The sequence below is a fragment of the Dipodomys merriami genome, unplaced genomic scaffold, assembly GCF_024711535.1.
Source record: "Dipodomys merriami isolate MVZ:Mamm:240054 unplaced genomic scaffold, mDipMer1.0.p SCAF_4, whole genome shotgun sequence".
In the NCBI taxonomy this organism is placed as follows: domain Eukaryota; kingdom Metazoa; phylum Chordata; class Mammalia; order Rodentia; family Heteromyidae; genus Dipodomys; species Dipodomys merriami.
In genome coordinates this window covers 81184631-81205806 of record NW_027205603.1, presented here as the reverse complement: position 1 = coordinate 81205806, position 21176 = coordinate 81184631, and the positions used below count along the sequence as shown (strand labels likewise).

The following is a 21176-nucleotide window of genomic DNA, read 5'->3' as shown; positions in this document are numbered from 1 at the left end:
CAAGGCTTAGAATAATGCCTAGCCCATGATAGATGCTCAATAAATATTTAACACATGTTGAATTAATAAACTATACTTTGCCCAAATCAATAAGTAGCTTCTGTTTCTGCTTGCCTAGGCTTCCTCTCCTGTTCTGATCTTTTGGCATGTTCTTGTCTATTTCATTCCAGTCTAGGAGCCTCTGTCATCTAGCACTCAGCATGTGCAGGCACAGTAATGAAATATAATAAATATTATTTCTGAGATGAGGAAATTGGGATTTAATCAGGTACATGATTCGTTCTGATCTGGGTGATCAGAAACTGCAGCAGTAACTATTGTGCGCTTTTTTTTTTCGGTCGGTCCTGGGACCTGACCTGAACTCTGGACCTGGGCACTGTCCCTCAGCTCTTCAGCTCAAGGCTAGCGCCCTACCACTAATGCCACGGCGCCACTTCCAGCTTTTTCCTGCTTATGTGGTGCTGAGGAATCGAACCCAGGGCCTCATGCATGTGAGGCAAGCGCTCTACCACTGAGCCACCTTCCCAGCCCTATTGTGTGCTTTTTAGGCTCCCTTCAAGCTCACTTTGTTTTCGTGGGGTTTTGTTGTTGTTTGTTTGTTTGCCAGTCCCGGGGCTTGAACTCTGGGTTTGGGCTCTCTTCCTGAGCTGCTTTTGCCCTCACAGCTGTTGGTTTTCAGGTGGGTAATTGGAGATAAGCGTCTGCAGGGCTGGCTTCGAACCGCAGTCCTCATAGCTCAGCCTTCCACTTGGATGACAGGCACGAACCACCAGCGCTCGGCATTTCGTTTCCTTTCTTCCTGTAAGTAGGCTAGTTTTAGTTAAGCCACGAAAACAAAACAAAACAAACCCTTTTAAGGCGCAAAGCCGAAGAGTAAGTGCTTTATTTCCCTAGAGACTAGGACCAGGCATTTTGTATTTGAATCCTAGATGGCGCGAAACTGCACGCAGGTGCCCGAAGGGACCGGGAAGAGCCGCCAGCCAATCGGAGCGGGCTAATCGTTCCCTCTTCGTCCCGCCTCCTCCCATGCCCCGCCCTCTGCGTCCACGCGCCAAAATTCCAAACAGAACTCACCGCTCCCGCCATCTCCGTCCGCTGAGTGAAGCGAGCCGGAACTATATAAGGAAAAAGAAATCGGCCTTCTTCACCCAAGAGCTGCTCAGTTCGTTGACTCTGTCAGCGTGCTTGTGTTCCGGTCCACTTCGGCACTGTCTCTTTTGCCCTTCAGATCTGAAGAGAGTTTTGACCCTGTCGGTCTGAAGTGTGGGGCGGGAAGGAGTGGGGGGGGGGAGTGGGCGGGACCTGCGGCGGAGGGATTCCAGACGCGCACGCCGAGACCGCCGGCGCGGGGCTTGTGGCGCCAGAATTTGGAGCGCGGAAGCGCCGGAGTCACTGGTGTTCGAGCTCTCGGGTCGCGGCCGTCAGAACCTGCAGCCCGGGACCATGGTGGTTCTCCGCAGCAGCCTGGAGCTGCACAACCATTCGGCCTCCTCGGCCACGGACTCCCTAGACCTGTCCAGCGAGTTCCTCAGCCTGGAGCTTAGCGGACGAAGGCGGCTCCGCTCGGCCAGCGCCGCGGAGAAATCCGCCGTCACCGCCGCCGCCGCCGCCGCGGGCGTGAGTACCGGCCTGGGGCGGCGACCCTGTGTCGGGGACCCCGGGGCGGAGGCCCTGGGGACCGTGGGACGGGGGCCGTGGGGCCGGGGACTGAGTGCGTGCGGCGCAGGTGCGGGGAGGAGTTGGGTCGGGGCCGGGCGGGTAAGATGGAGGGTTCCTGCGGTCCCGGCTGCGCGGGGTGTGGGCCGGCGGCGGCCGCGGCGGTGGTCAGTCTGGCCCGAGAGGCCTGAGTACTTGGTCACCTCCTACTTTTTTCCTACGCAAGAGGAAGAAGCCGAAGCCCTCCAGCGCTGAAGTGCGGTGTGGGGCCGAGGTGTGGATGTTTGGGCTGCTCTGCCGCCCACCCCCCCTCCCCCGGCTCCGGGGCGCGGGCCCTGGGCTCGCCTGGGTCCGTGAGGTGCCACCCGCGTTTGCTGACTGCGTTCTCTGCGTTTGAGGGACCACGGGGACTGAGGGTAGAACTTCCCACGTACGCGATCCAAAAGGGGTTCCGTAACGAGAGCGCGGCGCCTGTTACCAGGTTGCATAATGTGTCAGGAAGAGGATCAGCATTTCCTGAACACTCCCTTCTTTAAGGCTTGGTAGTAAGCCTTTGAGAAATGCGTCCTGGTGGTGTCTGTGAGACAGATTGTAAAAGATAACCGGTACGTGGTAGATCTAAAATTGGCACTCCGATCGCTGTCTTCCCCGGGTCTTGCTTTTTCTGTTAGATCACCCACCCTACAGTGACAGTGTCTCTAGAGGAAGTTTGCAAAGGGGTAGAGTCCTCCGGAAAGAAATGCTTCGATCAGCTCTCTTCTACGGGTGGGATTTTCCATGCACACAGCTAACCACCGAGGGAGAAAGACTCCCCATCTACCTACTACCACAGCCTCACTGCTGAAAGACCTACATGCTGTTTGGACACAGCGTTCAGAAATGTAGAGCCAGTGACTCATGCTTGTAATCCTTGCTGCTCAGGAAGCTAAAGTCTGAAGATCATGGTTCAGAACCAGCCTGGGCAGGAAAGACAGCGAGACTCTTATCTCCATTTAACCACCACAAAACCAGAAGTGGTAGAGCACCAACCTTGAGTGAAAACCCTACTAAGTTCAGGCCCCTTGTACTGGTATGCAAACAGAAAACTCAACAAATATTGGGGAAGTCAAAGAGTTAACACTAAAGCTAAAGCAGCAGGTAGTATGGTCTAGTTGAGGTGAAGGTAGGTGTGGGGGTAAGGAAATTGAGTTGGAGAGAGGATTAGGAACTTGAAAATTGAATGAGAGGCTAAGGGAAGCATCTGGTGACATAGCTTAGACAGTTTCAGTCTTTTTTTTTTTTTTTTGGTTGGTCATGGGGCTTGAACTCTGGGCCTGGGCTCTGCCCTTCAGCTCAAAGCCAGTGCTCTACCACTTGAGCCACAGTGCCACTTCCAAGTCTTTTTTTTTTTTTGGTCCGTCATGGGGCTTGAACTCTGGGCCTGGGCACTGTCCCTCAGCTCTTCAGCTCAAGGCAAGCACTCTTGAGTTGAGCCACCGCACCACTTCCGATTTTCTGTGGTTTATTCGAGTTAAGAGTTGGACAGACTTTCCTTCCTGGGCTAGCTTTGAATTGCGATTCTCAGATCTCAACCTCCTGAGTGGCTAGGATTACAGGTGTGAGCCATCAGCATCTGGCTTAGTTTTTTATTGAGGTCTTTTAAAAAGATCGCCATCCAAAGTTAGTTTCTCGTGTAGGTGCCCTGTGTTGGGATTCCTACAGGGAAAATGAGTAAAACTATAATACTTTTGATCTTTGAAATTGTGGTTCTGAATTAAAATGATAGCTAATGTTCTCACTTTTTGTCTATCTGATCACTTGACTGACTGTTAACCTGTATTCAAAAAAATTAAATCCAGGCTGGGAAGTTGGCTCAGTGGTAGAGTGCTTGCCTTGCATGCATGAGGCCCTGGGTTCGATTCCTCAGCACCACAAAAGCAGAAAAAGCCAGAAGTGGCGCTGTAGCTCAAGTGGTAGAGTGCTAGCTAACCTTGAGCTGAAGAGTTGAGAGACAGCGCCCAGGCCCAGAGTTCAGGTCCCACAACTGGCAGAAACAAAACAAAACAAAAAAAATTAAATCCAATAATTTATTGAATGCTATTTTCGGGGTGATGCTAGTTCATGTCATAATGATATATTGTGTAATGAACTTAACCATCATTCAATATGTCATTGTGGGTGTATAAATTTTCTATCTTTAATGTTTTTCAGAGTTTATTGATACTTCAGAATTTCCTTGTTGGCACTTCTATACTGAGAACTCTCAAAAACCTTTATTTTTCTCTATTCACTGTTAAAGAGAACCTTTTGGGTTTTTTATTTTGCTGCTTAGTGCTTATTTAGCAAGGATGTACTTCAGCCACTCAATGCAAATCAATGATTCTTTCGAGCCACTTAAAAGAATAGTAACTTCTAGGTTTCTAAGGAATCTTCTTTTCTCATTTAATGCCATTGCCCTTTCTTCTTTCCATTGGAAACAAATCTTTGTTATCCCCTGGAATATTTACTTTCTGATTATAGCAGAACAGACATAACATTTGCCATCTTAAGTACAGTTCTGTAGCATTAACATTGTTCCGTAGCCATCTTGCTGTCCATTTCCCGAACTTCTGTAATCTTCTAAAACATTGAACAATGACTCCCAGTTCTCCTCCAGATCTTGGCAAATACTATTTGTACTTCATTTCTCTGCATTTGGTTACTCCAGTAATCTCTTGTAGGAAGTCTTACGATGTTTGTCTTTTTGTGACTTAATTCATTGTTTCCAAAGCCCGTTGATGATGTAGCCTGTGTTTTTTTTGTTTTGTTTTGTTTTTTTGACAGTCTTGGGGCTTGAATTTGGGGCCTTGGCACTGTCCCTGAGCTTCTTTTGCTCACTCTACCAATTGAGCCACAGCACCCCTCCTGGCTTTTTTTGTTTATGTGGTACTGAGGAATTGAACCCAGGGCTTCATGCATGCTAGGCAAGCACTCTACCACTAAGCCACATTCCTAGCCCTAAAATTTTTATTTTATTATATGTACCACATTTTGTATATTTTGTTATTAGGCACTAGGTTTGTGAGACTGGCTATTGGGAATAGTATTGTGCTATCAGTTTGAGTTCCTGCTTTCTCTTCTTTGGGTATATATCCTACAAGTGGTATCATAAGAAGCAGGGTTATATAATAAATCTGTTTAATTTATTGAGGGATCACCATACTGTGTATCTGTGTGTGTGTGTGTGTGTGTGTGTGTGTGTGTGTGTGTGTGTGTGTGTGTGTGTGTGTGTGTGTGTGTGTGTGTGTGTGTGTGTGTGTGTGTGTGTGTGTGTGTGTGTGTGTGTGTGTGTCCCCATGTGCCTGGGTACTGTATCTCGGCACTGTCCTTGAGCTTTTTTGCTCAAGGCTAGTGCTCTACCACTTGAGCCACAGTTCCACATCCAGATTTTTGGTGGTTAATTGGAGATAGAGTCTCACACTTTCCTATATGATCTGGCTTTGACCAGTGATCTTCAGATCTCAGCCTCCTGAGTAGTTAGGATTACAAGCATGAGCTTCTGGTGTCTGGCCACCATACTGTTTTACACATTATCAGTAGCAGTACATAAGAATTCCAATTTCTGTACCAATCTCCACATTCTGATTAACACTCATTCCCTTCCCACCCTCTGTGTGTCCTTCCCTCCCTGCCTTACTTGGGGTGGGAGCAGTATTGTATTGGGTCCTACTTGCTAAGCAGGTACTGTACTGCTGAGCCACACTTGCAGTCCTTTTTGCTCTGGTTCTTTTTTGAGCTAGTGGCTTCATGCCTAGATGACTAGACTACAGTCCTATTTTTTTTTAAATTCCCTTAGAAGCTGATGACAGGTATGTCCAATATATATACCCAGGCTCGTATGCCCAATATATATACCCAGGCTCTTTTTCTTTTTTCTTTTTGTTGGTCATGGGGCTTGAACTCGGCTTGAGCACTGTCCCTCAGCTTTTCAGCTCAAGACTGGCACTCTACCACTTGAGCTACAGCACCACTTCCGGTTTTTTGATAGTTTAGTGGAGATGAGTTTCACGGACTTTCCTGCCCAGGCTGGCTTTGAACTGCGATCCTCAGATCTCAGCCTCCTGAGTAGCTAGGATTACAGTTGTGAGCCACTGGCACTGGACAAGGCTCTTTTGTTGAGATGAAGTCTCACAGACTTTAGCCCAGGCTAGTCTGGAACTGTTATGTGTCCAGCCTCAATCCCCCATGTAGCTAGGATGATCAACTCAAGCACCATGCCAGCTCTCCATTGAGAATGTATATTGTGAATGTGTCTTTCCTGTTCATTCTGGTCTTGAACCCTGTATTTTCCCTTATCTCTTCTTTAATTATAGGCATGAATATCAATATAGCTTCAAATTTTTTTTCTTTTTCTTTTTCTTTTGGTCGAGAACTCTATTGCTTGAGCCACAGCGCCACTTCCCATTTTTCTAGTGGTTTATTGGAGATGAAAGTCTCACACGGACTAGCTGGGCGCTGGTGGCTCACGCCTGTCATCCTAGCTACTCTGGAGACTGAGATCTGAGGATCTCGGTTCAAAGCCAGCCCGGGCAGGAGAGACCGTGAGACTCCTATCTCCAATAAACCACCAGAAAACCGGAAGTGGCGCTGTAGCTCAAGTGGTAGAGCGCTTGCCTTGAGCTGAAGAGCTGAGGGACAGCGCCCAGGCCCAGAGTTCAAGCCCCATGACCGACCAAAAAAAAGAAAGAAAGAAAGTCTCACGGACTTTGCTTCCCAGGCAGGCTTTGAACCGTGATCCTCAGATCTCAGCCTCCTGAGTAGCTAGGATTACAGATGTGAACTACCAGTGCTTGATCTTTTACTCTTAATTTACATTTTCAGGCTACTTTTAGTATATCTTGATGTAAAAAGTTTTTATGCTTGAAAGTCATTATCAGCGATCCTTCCATATTTTTAAAACAATTTGAACCATTTTTTTCCACTTTGATTACAGACAGTAGGAAACAAAAAAATCTATATTATGTTATTTTAGTGAATTACAATGGCAAAAGCATCTATTTCATTAAAATGACTAAACATGGGAAGTAAAATTTTATTAGGTCTTATATTGCTGCCCCCTCCACTCAGGTAGTGTTTTCAACATTAACACTGAGAAACATTGTTAATATAAAAATGAGATGGACTGAGCCGGGCGCTGGTGGCTCACGCCTGTAATCCTAGCTACTCTGGAGGCTGAGATCTGAGGATCGCGGTTCAAAGCCAGCCCGGGCAGGAGAGACCGTGAGACTCCTATCTCCAATAAACCACCAGAAAACCGGAAGTGGCGCTGTAGCTCAAGTGGTAGAGCGCTCGCCTTGAGCTGAAGAGCTGAGGGACAGTGCCTAGGCCCAGAGTTCAAGCTCCACGACTGACAAAAATAAAAAATAAAAAAATGAGATGGACTGAAAGAAATTTTATTAATGCCATTCAGATGTCAGAAATCATTTATTGAAAATTATTTCTCATAGTCTCAGTTCTCCTTTCAATGTTTCACTAGTGAAATGACTTGCCACATTGCTTGGTCATTCAGTTTCCACATTCATAATTTTCTCTAGCTTTTGTTGTTGTACTGACTAAGGTTTGAACTCATGCCTTGTACTTCTTCCACAGACCCTCTACTAATCTTTCTTTGTGTGAAGGGTTTTTTTTTTTCTTTTTTTTTGTCCGTCTTGGGGCTTGAACTCTGGGTCTGGGTGCTGTCCCTGTGCTCCTCAACTCAAGGCGAGTGCTCTACTGCTTGAGCCACAGCGCCACTTCGGTTTTCTAGTGGTTTATTGGAGATAGTCTCATGGACTTTCCTTCCTGGGCTGGCTTTGAACTGTGATCCTCAGATCTAAGCCTCCTGAGCAGCTAGGATTACAGGGTGAGCACCAGCAACCAATGTAAATGAAAAAGAACATGTGAAAGTTGAGAGTCTGAGAAATACAGAACATTGGTATAATATACAGGAATTTATTTTTAAAAATAATATATATTGGTCAGGTGCTGGTAGCTCGCACCTATCATCCTAGCTACTCAAGAGGCTAAGTTTTGAGGATCAGAGAAATTGGAGTGACTTTTGCCTCCAATTAACAAAGCTGGAACTGGGGGACATGGCTCAAGTGGTTGAGTTCTAGCCTTGAAATCAAAGCTAAGCAAGAGGCAAGGCCCTGGTACATATATAAAAGAGATGAAATTATATAATATTTTATGAAATGCCTAGCTAAATTTTAGACAAATCCTCTTGGTATAAGTAACCTTATTTTTCTTGTGAACTAATCCATTATTTTGCCCCAAAGTGAAGCAGATTGAGTAAAAGCCAGCCTAATGCTAGGATAGTGGGATATCAGATTAAAAGCTTTACTCTATACTATAATTATAGTTATTTCATAGACATTATTGATATTTGTGTGTCATGAAATATTTTGGATATCAACTTTCTTGGGGAAATGCAAGATGGTCTGTACTAAAAGCAATTGTTATTAACTGAAAATCAGAAAACTCTTAGAGGGAGTTAGAATTGACGGGTTTTAGCTAAAGAAAAACTTACATGTCTTTCTTAATTTTTCTTAAAGGATGGGTCTTCAGTTAAGGAAGTTGAAACCTACCACCACACTCGTTCTTTGAGGTCTTTGAGAAAAAATGCACCGACTTCTTCAGATTCTAGTTTCGATAAAAATATGGAACTGTTGGAGAAGCATACCAATGGCAGGCATTTTACAAGGTAATGCTAACTCAGAATTAAGAGTTTATATTTAATTTTTGCATTTAAGTTTTAATACATTTTTCACTGATTATCAAGATTCTAGTATTGTAAATTTTTAATTTATTTGAAATAAAATTGCCATTTCTGTAAATGTTATTGAATTATATATACAATCATGTTCTTATTTTCTTGTTCAGAAATAGTATTTCTAATATACGTGAGTAGTGCTGAAAAGATTGAAGCAGTATCCATTCTTCAAAAAGAAACTTTTGAGGTCTGCAACTTATTTGAAATAATGTGGTTCTACTTCATTGCTTATACAAAGTCTTTGTTCACAACAGTAATTCTATTTGATTTCTTTTTTTTCTTTTTTTTTTTTTTTTTGGGTCTGGTCGTGGGGCCTGAACTCTGGGCCTGGGCACTGTCCCTCAGCTCTTCAGCTCAAGGCTAGAGCTCTACCACTTGAGCCACAGCGCCACTTCCGGCTTTTTTCTTTTTGCTTATATAGTGCTGAGGAATCGAACCCAGGGCCTCAGGCTTGCAAGGCAAACGCTCTAGCACTGAGCCACCTTCCCAGCCCTCTATTTGATTTCTTGATATCACATTCCTTTTGTTAATTCTGAATCATTTGTGAATTTCTTTGTTGTTGTTGTTGGTCATGGTGCTTGAACCCTGAGACTGGGCAATGTCCCTCAGCTCTTTAGCTCAAGGCTAGCACTCTCCAACTTGAGCCACAGCGCCACTTCTGGCTTTTTTTCTTTTTGCTTATGTGGTACTGAGGAATCGAACCCAGGGCTTCATGCATGCAAGGCAAGTGCTCTACCACTGAGCCACCTTCCCACCCCCTCTAAATTAGTCCAGTGGGACTAGGTACTTTGTACACATTTAAATTGCTTTTCTCTAGAACTCTAAGGTAGATTGATGTTGTAAAGAATCAATATTAGCAGGTTAAGTAATTTGCTTGCCTTCATGGAACTGGAGTTTGTTTGGTTAACAACCCTCATTTTGGTGCATTAACATGAATGTGGATGATGCCCTAATTAGAGTAAAATTTGATGCAATACTTATTTTACATTATCTTCTCATTAGTAAATTATAGGTAATGACTTAGAAAACAATAATCCTACAACTCTTACATAGAATTTGGTTCTTGCTAGTTGTTAGTGACTCATACTTGTAATCCTAGCTACTTGGAAGGCTGAGATCTGAGAATCAAGGTTTGAAGCTGGAAATAGGGGTGTGTGTCTCAAGTGTATTAGCCTTGAGCAAAAAAGCGAAGTGAGAATATGAAGCCCTAAATTCAAGCTCTGGTACAAGCAACAAAAAAATGTGTTTTTTGTTTGTTTTTGTTGTATTTTGTTTTGTTTTGTGGGTCATGAAGCTGTGTGCTCTGTCCCTGAGCTATTTTTATTCGAGGCCAGTACTCACTGTATCACAGCACCATTTCTGGTTTTTGAGAGGTTAATTGGAGGTAAGATTCTCAGGGACTTTTTCTGCCTGGGCTGGCTTTGAACCAGGATCCTCAGATCTTAGCCTTCTTTTTTTTTTTTTTTTGGGTCCGGTCGTGGGGCCTGAACTCTGGGCCTGGGTGTTGTCCCTCAGCTCTTCAGCTCAAGGCTAGCGCTCTACCACCTGAGCCATAGCACCACTTCCGGCTTTTTTTTCCTGCATATGTGGTGCTGAGGGATCGAACCCAGGGCCTCAGGCATGCAAGGTAAGCGCTCTACCACTGAGCCACCTTCCCAGCCCCAAGATCTCAGCCTTCTGAATAGCTAGGATTACAGGTGTAAGACACCAGTGCCAGGCCTGGTTCCAGGCCTGGTTCTTAATTTTGTATAGCATATTTTCTAGATAAAGTGAGGTTATATTCTTTAAATTTCTTGAGTTTTGGGTGTTTTTTTTTTCCTGCTGTCTGATTAGCCTTTTTTTTGTGTGTGTGTATGGATTATTTTAATCTATTTTTGGTGCTGGTACTACAGCTTTACCTTATGGCTTCAAAGTTAGCTTTCTTCCTCTATCATCCCTCTATCATGGTTACCATTCTGTCTCTTGAGAGCTGATGAATGGGAGATAAATTAGTTGGGAATAATTTGCCTGCTGGGCTCAAACTGAGATGATCTCAGCTTGTATATTTTTTTTATTAGAGAGGTTTCCTTATGACATTTCCATACAAAGAAACAAAGTATCCTGATCAACCTCATTTCACTCACTCCCCCTTAAAACAGTTTCAATAAATTTTCTTTGTTCTATTTTCATACATGCAACTAAACTACCTGGACCATTATTTGTATTCTTTGTTGATCCTCCCTCCAGCCAGTTCCCACTCCCTATCTGAACCTGTTTTACTTTTTTGCCATTTATTTCTTTTTAAAGTGTGAATTAATTGTACCAAGAAGTTTCTCTATGATAGCATTAATGTTTTGCACTGAATAACACTCAACACTCAACTGCGTTTCTCTTCCCCTGCCTCTTTGGGCTCTGAGTGATCAACAACTTCCATTGAAGTTTCTTTTTTTTTTTTTTTTGTCGGTCGAGGGGCCTGAACTCTGGGTCTGGGAGCTGTCCTTCAGCTCTTCAGCTGTAGACTAGCGCTCTACCACTTGAGCCTCAGCCCCACTTCCGGCTTTTTTTCTGCTTATGTGGTGCTGAGGAATCGAACCGAGGGCCTCATGCATGCAAGACAAGCACTCTGCCACTAAGCCACCTTCCCAGCCCCCCATTGAAGTTTCTTATGCCATGTTCTTATGTGGTTGCACTGTATTTCAAAATTACTCAAGTTTTTTTGAGTGTGATGCTGAAGATTAAATCTAAGGACTTGAGCAGACTACAGAATCATTAAGTTAGTAACATGTACTATTTTGTTTGCTCAGTGGAATTTTGAAATAAGGTGAAGAGGGATATTTGGGGAGGGGAGAGCTTAAAAAATGTTCTTTTTTTATTCAGCAGTTTGCCAATTTATAGGTTAGATAATTTAATTTACAACTGAGACTGTCTCCCTGTGAATGATAGAAGTATACAAGTTATAGTCAGCAGATAGATATTCTTAGAAGGCAGTTAGCATATTTCTAAAGGACATTAATTCTGTTGATAGTTATAAATTTAGGAAGGTGGGGATTGCTATGTCCTGTAGTATAAAACCCATGTTGATTTTGTTTAGTGCTTGGTTCAGCTGTAATATAGTTTAAATAATTAGGATTTCACTTCTCATTTCAAGTTAGGAGACTTTGATTTTATTGTTTGACTAAGAGTTAACACATGTATCATTAAATTTCTTTCTTTCTTTTTTTTTTTTTTTTTGTCAGTTGTGGGGCTTGAACTCTGGGACTGGGTGCTGTCCCTGTGCTCTTCAGCTCAGGGCAAGCACTCTACCACTTGATCCACAGTGCCACTTCCTTGTCTTTTTTTTTTTTGCCAATCTTGGGGCTTGAATTCAGGGCCTGGGTATTGTCCCTGAGCCTCTCTGTGCTCAAGTCTAGCACTCTACCACTTGAGCCACAGCACCACTTCTAGCATTTGCTGTTTATGTGGTACTGAGGAATCAAACCAGGGCTTCATTTATGCTAGGCAAGCACTCTATCATTCAGCCCTCATTAAATTTCAAAATGGGATTCAGCTGGGGGGCATGGCTCAAGTGGTAGAGCACTTGCCTACAAAGCAGAAGGTTGTAAATTCAAGGAAAATAGATTTTGTTTATAAACATCTTATGTCAGTATAGGTTTTTAATGTGTCTGAGCATTTACCCACCAGGCCTATTTAACTTTTTGTCAATATAAAGTTAATGTTAGTTGTGTGTGTGTATGCACACGTGGCTTTAGTATTAGGACTTAAACTCAGGTCCTCAACTAATCATTTGGCTTTATTGTTCATGGATGGCACTGTACCACTAGAACCTCACCTTCAGACCAGCTTTTTGCTGGCTAATTGGATATGAAGTCTCAAAAACTTTTCTGTCTATGCTGACTTTAAACGGCGATCTTTCAGGACTGTCCTGAGTATCTAAGATTACGAGCACAAGCTAAAGTGCCTGGTAATTTCAGTTAGTTTTAATTATTTATTTTCCTCATATAGGCAGTTGGCCAGACAGCAAGCTGGTAAGAAAAAAGAAGAGGACAAAGAAGGTAAGTAATATTAACAGCCCTTAAGGGTTTTGGGGGGGTGGGGACCTTTCAAATTTAAAAAATACATAATTTTAAAATTACGTTAATACTGTTTATGGATTTGAAATACATATAATAACCTGTACATATTTAAAATGTATATTTTGCTAGGTGTTGTAATAAGTATGTACACAAAGTTTTCATCACAGTGTGATAGTGAAAATGACTATCACTCAAACATTTCTTTGCCTGCCTGCCCACCTTTCCCTCCCTCTCTCTTTTCCTCTCTCCCTTCTTCCTTCTTTCCTTCATTCCTTTTTTTGTGATAGTACTGGAGCTTGAACTCAGGGCCTCAAGCTCTTGCTTGATTGGCCTTTTTCTCTCAAGTTTGGTGCTTCGCTGCTACCTGAGCCAGGTTTCCCCTTCAGGCTTTTTGCTGGTTAATTGTAGATAAGAGTGTCGTGTACTTCTCTCCCTGGACTGGCTTCAAACTTCTGTCATATCTCAGTCTCCTGAGTAGCTAGGATTATAGGCATGAACCAGTAATGCCTAGTCCAAACATTTCTTTAGATACTTCTGTAATCCCTCATAGCATTTTTGTTTTGTTTTGTTTTTTTCCTGGTCTAGGGCTTGAACTCTGAGCCTGGGCGCTGACTTCTGAGCCTCTTTGTCCTCAAAGGTAGTGCTCTGCCACTTGACCATTTGAGCCATAGCATGACTCTGGGCTTTTTCTTTTTCTTTTTTTTTTTTGTCTGTCATGGGGCCTAAACTCTGGGCCTGGGCACTGCCCCTCAGCTCTTCAGCTCAAGGCTAGCACTACCACTTGAGCCACAGTGCCATTTCTGGCTTTTTCTGCTTATGTGGTGCTTAATCGAACCCAGAGCCTCATGCATGTGAGGCAAGCACTCTACAACTGAGCCACCTTCCCAGCCCCACTCCTGGACTTTTCTGAGTAGGTTATGGGATATAAGAGTCTCACAGACTTGCCTACATTGGCTGGTTTCAAACCTCAGGGGCTGGGAAGGTGGCTCAGTGGTGGAGCGCTTGCCTTGCATGCCTGGGGCCCTGAGTTCGATTCCTCAGCACCACATAAGCAAATAGAAAAAAGCCGGAAGTGGTGCTGTGGCTCAAGTGGTAGAGCGCTAGCCTTGAGCTGAAGAGCTGAGGGACAGCGCCCAAGCCCAGAGTTCAGGTCCAACGACCGGATCCAAAAAAAAACCATGATCCTCAGATCTCAGCCTCCTGAGTAGTTAGGATTACAGGAGTGAGCCACCACCAGTGCCCCGCTTTTTGTGGCTTTTTTTTTTTTTTTTTTTTTTTTTTTGTGGTCAGTTGTGGGGCTTGAACTCTGGGCCTGGGTGCTATCCCTGACCTCTTCAGCTCAAGGTGAGTGCTCTACCATTTGAGCCACAGCGCCACTTCCTGTTTTCAGGTGGTTAATTGATGTTAAGAGTCTCACGTACATTCCTGCCCAGGCAGGCTTTGAACTGCAAACTTCAGAACTCTGCTCCTGAGTAGCTAGGATTACAGGGTGAGACCAGCACCTGGCTTTCCTCCTGGCTTTTAAAGATTCACCCTCCCTACAAGAAACTACCAATCGCTTCCTCTCACTATATATTAGTTTGCGTTGTCTAGAGTTTTTTACAGTATAGGATCATAAAGTATGCTATGAATGTATCACAATTTGCTTATCACATCTTTTTTTTTCTTTTTTGAGATGAAGTCTTACTGTATGGCACAAATTGGCCTGTAACTCCAGCTAAAAGTCCTCCTTTTTTCAGCCTCAATGCTTAGAATTACTGTTATATACCACAACACATGGCTTTATCCCTTCTTTTTGTTAGGGATTTGAATTGTATCTCGTTTGGGGCTACCCCAAAATACTTTCAATTTGGGTCCAAGTATTTTGTATTACATATCTTGCTTAGGAGGGAAAGTAATAGATCATACCTTAGGTGTATGTTGTAACTGCTCGTAAAGATAACTTTAAGGTACTGTTATGTTGTTACTTGAAAATTTAGCTATTCAATTGTTCATTTTCAAATTGTTTTGTATTATTACTTCAAATCTTTTTCTCTGCACATTGTGAAGACAAAGTGATTGCAGTTACTCGGTCATTAAGAACTAGAGACATTGTTCAGACTACAGAGCATTTGCATGATGAGAACGGTGATGTTGAAGTTCGACGCAGTTGTAGGATTCGAAGTCGTTATAGTTCTATGAACCAGTCTGTGCTGTTTGACAAACTTATAACAAAGTGAGTAAAATTTTCTTAGATCAGAATGATTTGTTAGAAACATTTTTTTCATTTTTTGGAAGACCATCCTGTAGATTTTTAAATGCTGAATTGGTATAATGCATGAAAGAGAATAGTTATGGGGCTGAGAAGGTGGCTCACTGATAGAATGCTAGCCTTGCATGTATGAGGTTTGATTCCTTAGCACCACATAAGCAGAAAAGTCCAGAAGTGGCGCTGTAGCTCAAGTACTAGCGTTGAGCTGAAGAGCTGAGGGACAGTGCCCAGGCCCAGAGTTCAAGCCCCATGACTGAAAAAAAAAAAAAAGAGAGAGAGAGAATGGTTATTAGAGACCTTCATAATAATTGCATCTGAGTGTCTAAATTATTGGAAAGAAAATTTTACACATTAAGTCTGTGTTTCTTTCCTTTTTTTGGGTCTGTCGTGGGGCTTGAACTCTGGGCCTGGGCGCGGTCCTTCAGTTCAAGAGTAGCACTCTACCACTTGAGCTACAGCACCACTTCCAGTTTTCTGGTGGTTTATTGGAGATAAGAGTTTCATGGACTTTCCTGCCCCTGCCCGGGCTGGCTTTCAATTGAGATCCTCAGATCTGAGCCTCCTGAGTAGCTAGGATTATAGGCATGAGCCACCAGTGCCCGGCCAACTCTGTGTTTCTTAATGGAATATCTTGATCAATATTTTTAAAGCACTGCTGAAGCTGTACTTCAAAAAATGGATGACATGAAGAAGATGCGTAGACAGCGAATGAGAGGACTCGAAGACTTGCGGGCATTTAATCAAGCCAAAGAAGTAAATATATTCTTTGAATAGGCTATAGGTTAATCTACTTGTTTTCTATAGTACATAATCTATTTGTGGTCAAATTATTCATCACTTTATCAGCATTTGTTTGATTAGTGACTAATTTCTACTAGACTTATGAGTTGCTATATTTCTATTTTAAGAAAATGTAGAGGTTCTTACTGAATTTTTAAAATTAATATATTGTAAATGTTAATGGATTTTTATGCAAATGTTTGTAGGACAATCTTAATATGTATACAAGAGGAAAACGGAAAGGTATTCAACGAGCTGGTATTCAACGAGCCGATGAGGAAACAACTGATAACCAGGAAGGCAGTGTAGGTTAGTCTTTTTTTCTTTCTCGTTCTGTTTTCTGTATTTTGAGTACTTTTTGTTTAGTAGGAAGTAGCCTTCTTACTCAGAAGCTATGACAGTGGTAGTAATTTGTGGTTGTTAAAGTGATGGGCCATGATTTAAAAGAAATCAAGACAAGGGAGAGCTTTTAAAATGTTTTGAAAAAGTCCCTGGATTCAACAACTCAAAACCAAGTAACATAGGTTAACTTGCATATATCTATGGTATCTATACATATGATAGGCAGTATTTTGTGTATTTTAGTTGAAATACGATTAAAGTTAAGTCTTGCTCCTCTGTTTAAGACTATTAACATAATCTATTTTTCTCGAGAATCATGTTTTTTAATACATTTAAAAATGATCAAGAAAATGTTCACCATTATCATAAGTAGCTAATTTGACTTATGCTAACTGTAACTGTGACAGTCAGGAAGGCTACATGGAATTTCAAATGAGTTTTTTGTTGTTGTTTTTCCCTTGGTTGTAGGGCTTGAACTCAGCACTTAGGCATTGTCCCTGAGCTTTAATTCTGGATTTTTAAATTTTTTTTTTATTTTTTTTTTGCTGGTTGTGGGGCCTGAACTCTAGGCCTGGGCACTGTCCCTCAGCTCTTCAGCTCAAGGCTAGCACTCTACCACTTGAGCCACAGCACCATTTCTGGCTTTTTCTGCTTATGTGGTGCTGAGGAATCGAACCCAGAGCCTCATGTATACAAGGCAAGCACTCTACCACTGAGCCACCTTTCCAGCTGAGTTTTAATTCTGAAGGCTAGCACTCTGCCACTTTGAGCCATACTCCACTTCCAGTTTTCTGGTGATTAATTAGAGATAAAAGTGTCACAGACTTTCTGCCTGAGATAGCTTCATACATGATCCTCAGATCTCAGCCTCCAAGTAGCTAGGAATACAAGTGTGAGCCACTGTCACCCAGCTCAAATGAATTTTTAAGGACAACAGCTAAGTGAGGAGATTTTAAGATGTGTCCTTAGGTTAACTAATTTGGAACCTTTGTAGTTACTTATATTGCAACTCCGCAGCATTGTAAACCTTAATTCCTGCTTACTAGTAATAGCCTTCAAAGGTCGTGTGTGTGTGTGTGTGTGTGTGTGTGTGTGTGTGTGTACATATATATATTGGTTGGTATCCTTTTGGAAGTGTTTTGTTTAGTTTTGGCAGTTCTGGAGTTTGAACTCAGGACATTGTGCTTGTGAGAGACTAATGTTGAGCTATACCTCCAGACTGGATCTTGCTTCTTGCCACATGCCTGGAGCATTATTCACCTTTTGTATACTTTGCATCTAGCTAAGATGACATGTGCATTTCACTGAAGCTGGCTATCAATTAAGCAGGGGTCTTTTCCACCACTGGTTCAAACCAGGCTCCTCTTAATCTCTCAAGCTCTCACAGAGCTTCAAAATAGCAGTCTTATGCCACCTAGTTCAGCTATGGATTCACAAGTCTCGTGAGCTTTTCTGATCAAGCTGATCCTCCCATCTCAGCCTCCCAAGTATCTAGGATTATAGGTGTGACGCACTTGTGTTTCTTAATTTTCAGAATCATCTGAAGAGGGTGAAGACCAAGAAGATGAAGATGATGGTGAAGATGAAGATGATGAAGAGGATGATGAAGATGGAGAAGAAGATAATCAGAAACGATACTATCTTAGACAGAGAAAAGCGACTGTGTACTACCAGGCTCCATTGGAAAGTAAGTACTTTAAGTTTTTTTGTTGGTGAATTTTTGTATGTTAGCTTTATTTTTACTGTTCCCTTTTGTTTTGATTTTAATTTATTTTAGGTTTTCAATTTGCTAGATATTTGTACTATTGTCTTAATCTGTCCTAAGACAGGTTTGCAAATAACGTTGCAAGAAGTTATTTCTTTCAGAGAACTAACCTTGAACTAAATAAATATTGACCTATTTTGAAGTATAATTTAGATTTACAGCCTTCTTCACTTTTTTCTGGAATGCGTGGATTTGAATGCAGGGCTTATGATTACTAGACTTCAGTCCCCCTGAACCATACTCCAGTTTCTTTTATGTTTTGCTTTTAATTACTTTTGAGGTAGGGTGTTGGCTTTTTGCTCGGGGCCACTGTCAGAGTGAAAGCCCTCTACTTACAACCTGCATATTTGAGTTCACAGTTGTGTACCACCATACTATGCTTGTTGATATCTTGCTAACTTTTTTGCCCTGATTAACCTCAAACCTCAGTCCTCTCAAGTAGCTGTGATTATAGGTATGTCACTATGCCTAATGTCTCCTTGACTGCTTTTGTTAACATTATACCTGCCTTATCATGTGGGGTTGATAATCATTTATGTATATGTATTATCACAATGATTGTGGACAGTGTGTATTGGTTATTTGGTGTCTGTGCTGTTCTATTTTCAGCTCTGATGACATAAATGATATAAGATATGAACAGTAAACTATACTACAGTAGCTAGTAATTTTATGGAAAGCAGCACCTTTGTAAGTATTTAGACAAAGAGCAGTATTGGTTTCATATGTATTTACATATTTTGTGTGTGTTTTTATTATTTTAGAACCTCGTCACCAGAAAAAGCCCAACATATTTTATAGTGGCTCTGCGTCTCCTGCAAGACCAAGATACCGATTGTCTTCTTCAGGTCCAAGAAGTCCTTATTGTAAACGAAAGAACAGGTTTGGTTCTGAAATGGTGATTATTTATGATAACATAACTATGGCTATATTAGAGCAGGATTCTAGAGTCTTTGGATTGAGAATATTAGGTTAGAATTCTAGAATTTTGTCCCATTAGTATTCTAATCACTCTTTTTCTTTTTTCTCTCTTAATTTTCGCTTTCACTAATAAGGAAGTGTTAGTGACTACCTTGGTAAAGTAGTTTTTTTTTCCCCCATTTTCCCAACTTGTATAGTTGACAGCATTTTACATAGATTGTTTGATTTTAGACATTTTAACATTTAGTGTGTAGGTTGTTTTCACATGTTACCACAGACATATTTTTCTACCATATGAAATGTTCTAAGTTATTTAGGTTGTAGACTTTTTATGACTGAACATCTTTTTCTGGATCCATATTATAATTTTTTCTTGTATTTTAGGAGACATTTGTTCCTATAGGGAAAAGATGACATTGGTGTGGAAACTAGTACTTTTTTCAAGTCTTTTCTCAGAATAAATCTTAGGGGATTTCAACCGTTTGAATAGTTCTGAGACTTTATATAAGCAAACTGTTCATAGAAACTGTCTGGTTATGTTTGGTTGTGGAAGTCAACTCCTTTCCAAATGCTGAAGATTCAGTTATTTTAGGAATGATAAAAATTACACTTGCAAGCTGGGTGCCATCGGCTCATGCCTGTAATCCTAGCTACTCAGGAGACTGAGATCTGGGGAATCACAGTTCAAAGCCACCTGTGCAGGAAAGTCTATGAAACTCTTATCTCCAATATACCACCAGAAAACCGGAAGTGGTGCAGTGGTTCAAGTTGCTAGTGCACTACTCTTGAGCTGAAGAGCTGAGGGAGAAAGTTCTGGTCCAGAGTTCATGCAAGCCCCATGACCAACAACAACAACAACAACAAAAAACTTGTATTAATACGTCTTCTAATTTCCTTGCCAGAATCTCAAGTGTACGTTCGAAGTTTCTTTCTCAGTCATCTGTATTCACCTGACCAACACCCAGAAGGATGATCATAAACAATCTGTCAGGGGTTCTTGAGATCAGTTACACAGTGTAGGAGGTCACGTCAGTATTTATTTATTTATTTTTTGGCCAGTCCTGGGGCTTGAACTCAGGACCTGGTCACTGTCCCTGAGCTTCATTTGCTCAAGGCTAGCACTCTACCACTTGAGCCACAGTGCCACTTCTGGCGCTGAGGAATTGAACCCAGGGCTTCATGCATGTTAGGCAACCACTCTACCACTAGGCCACATTCCCAGGCCGTGTTTTCAGTATCCTTATAAGCTCCTTTAGAATATTGTGAAATACTTTATTTTGGAAGGGTGGGATATAGTGATTTTTTGAGGAGAAGCTCTATTGCTGCCTAGAGTTTCTACTACTACCTTCAGTTTCAGGGCAGTAATCTTTAGAATTTCTGACTGAAAAGTCAGGCTTCTATTTATTTAATCCAGCAGAGAGAAGAGTATAGCAATTAACTTGAGATTTAATTACTTCCAGTTTTCATGGACTTAACCTTTAGAAGTAATATTGGTTGATTTTCTATTTGTTCTTAACACCTACAGTGTGTTTTCCAGAAAATAGTGTATTTAGGAGATAGAGAATTCTTTGGTGTTCATAGGTTTCCATATTTGGTTTCTCTGTCTAGACTTCCTGTGAAAAATACCTCATTTGTAGTAGCGTTCCTTGGTGCAGGAGGAATCTTTTGCACTTCCCGTTATTAAACAAATGTTTGAGTGCCACCAGCTGATGAGCTGAATGGATGTAAAAATGAAGAAGGCATATTTTTGCCCTTGATCTTATAAACTACTAAAGGATTCAGGCATTTAAATGGAAGTATTATTTAAGCGATTTAAGCTGTCCTTGATCACATTTGACTTGCTGATCTTTTTGTTATTAGTCTTTATGGCCTGTATAAACTTACTTTGTGTGATAACAGCTTTGTTGAGCTTTGCATGCCACACAATTTATTCATTTGAAGTGTATAGTTCATTAGTTTTTTCATTCACAGAATTGTGCATCTATCACCATAATCTGTCTTTAAGAATATCATGATTAGGGACTGGGAAGGTGGCTCAGTGGTAGAGCACTTGCCTTGCATACCTGAGGCCCTGGGTTCGATTCCTCACCACCACATAAGAAAAAAGCCAGAAGTGGCGCTGTGGCTCAAGTGGTAAAGTGCTAGCCTTGAGCTGAAGAGCTGAGGGACAGCGCCCAGGCCCAGAGTTCAGGCCCCACAACTGGACCCAAAAAAAAAAAAAAAAAAAGGGAAAAAATATCATTATTGCTGGGCACTGGTGGCTCACTCAGGAGGCTGAGATTTGAGGTTCACAGTTCATAACCAGCCCGGGCAGGAAAGTCTGTGAGACTCTTATCTCCAATAAACCACTAGAAAACTGGAAGTGGCGCTGTGGCTCAAATGGTAGAACCCTTGCCTTGAGCTGAAGAGCTGAAGGACAGCACCCAGGCCCAGAGTTCAAGCTCCACAACCGACAAAAAAAAAAAATCAGGATTATGAGAGGTCATTTATTAATCATTCCTTTTTTTTTTTTTAGAAAAACATGAATAAACCAGGCACTGGTGGCTCACGCCTGTAATCCCAGCTACTCAGGAGGTTGAGATCTGATCTGAGGATCATGGTTCCAACCCAGCCCAGGCAGGAAAGTCCAAGAGACTTATC

The 21176-nt window shown here is 42.0% G+C and overlaps 1 protein-coding gene across 2 annotated transcripts in view; it reads left to right on the top strand.

The window, feature by feature from the left end:
* The first annotated feature begins 1366 nt into the window (after positions 1–1366).
* Positions 1367–21176, top strand: part of Atad2 (ATPase family AAA domain containing 2) — a 64378-nt gene continuing 44568 nt past the window's right edge. Inside the window, exons 1-8 of one of the 2 annotated variants that reach the window (XM_069991357.1) lie at positions 1367–1617; positions 8208–8356; positions 12407–12456; positions 14527–14692; positions 15379–15481; positions 15715–15817; positions 17385–17537; positions 18380–18497. In XM_069991357.1, coding sequence (XP_069847458.1) covers positions 1444–1617; positions 8208–8356; positions 12407–12456; positions 14527–14692; positions 15379–15481; positions 15715–15817; positions 17385–17537; positions 18380–18497 — 1016 coding nt within the window. In that variant the 5' untranslated portion in view covers positions 1367–1443. The remainder of the gene's footprint in view (positions 1618–8207; positions 8357–12406; positions 12457–14526; positions 14693–15378; positions 15482–15714; positions 15818–17384; positions 17538–18379; positions 18498–21176) is intronic. The other variant, XM_069991356.1, reaches the window with a different exon arrangement.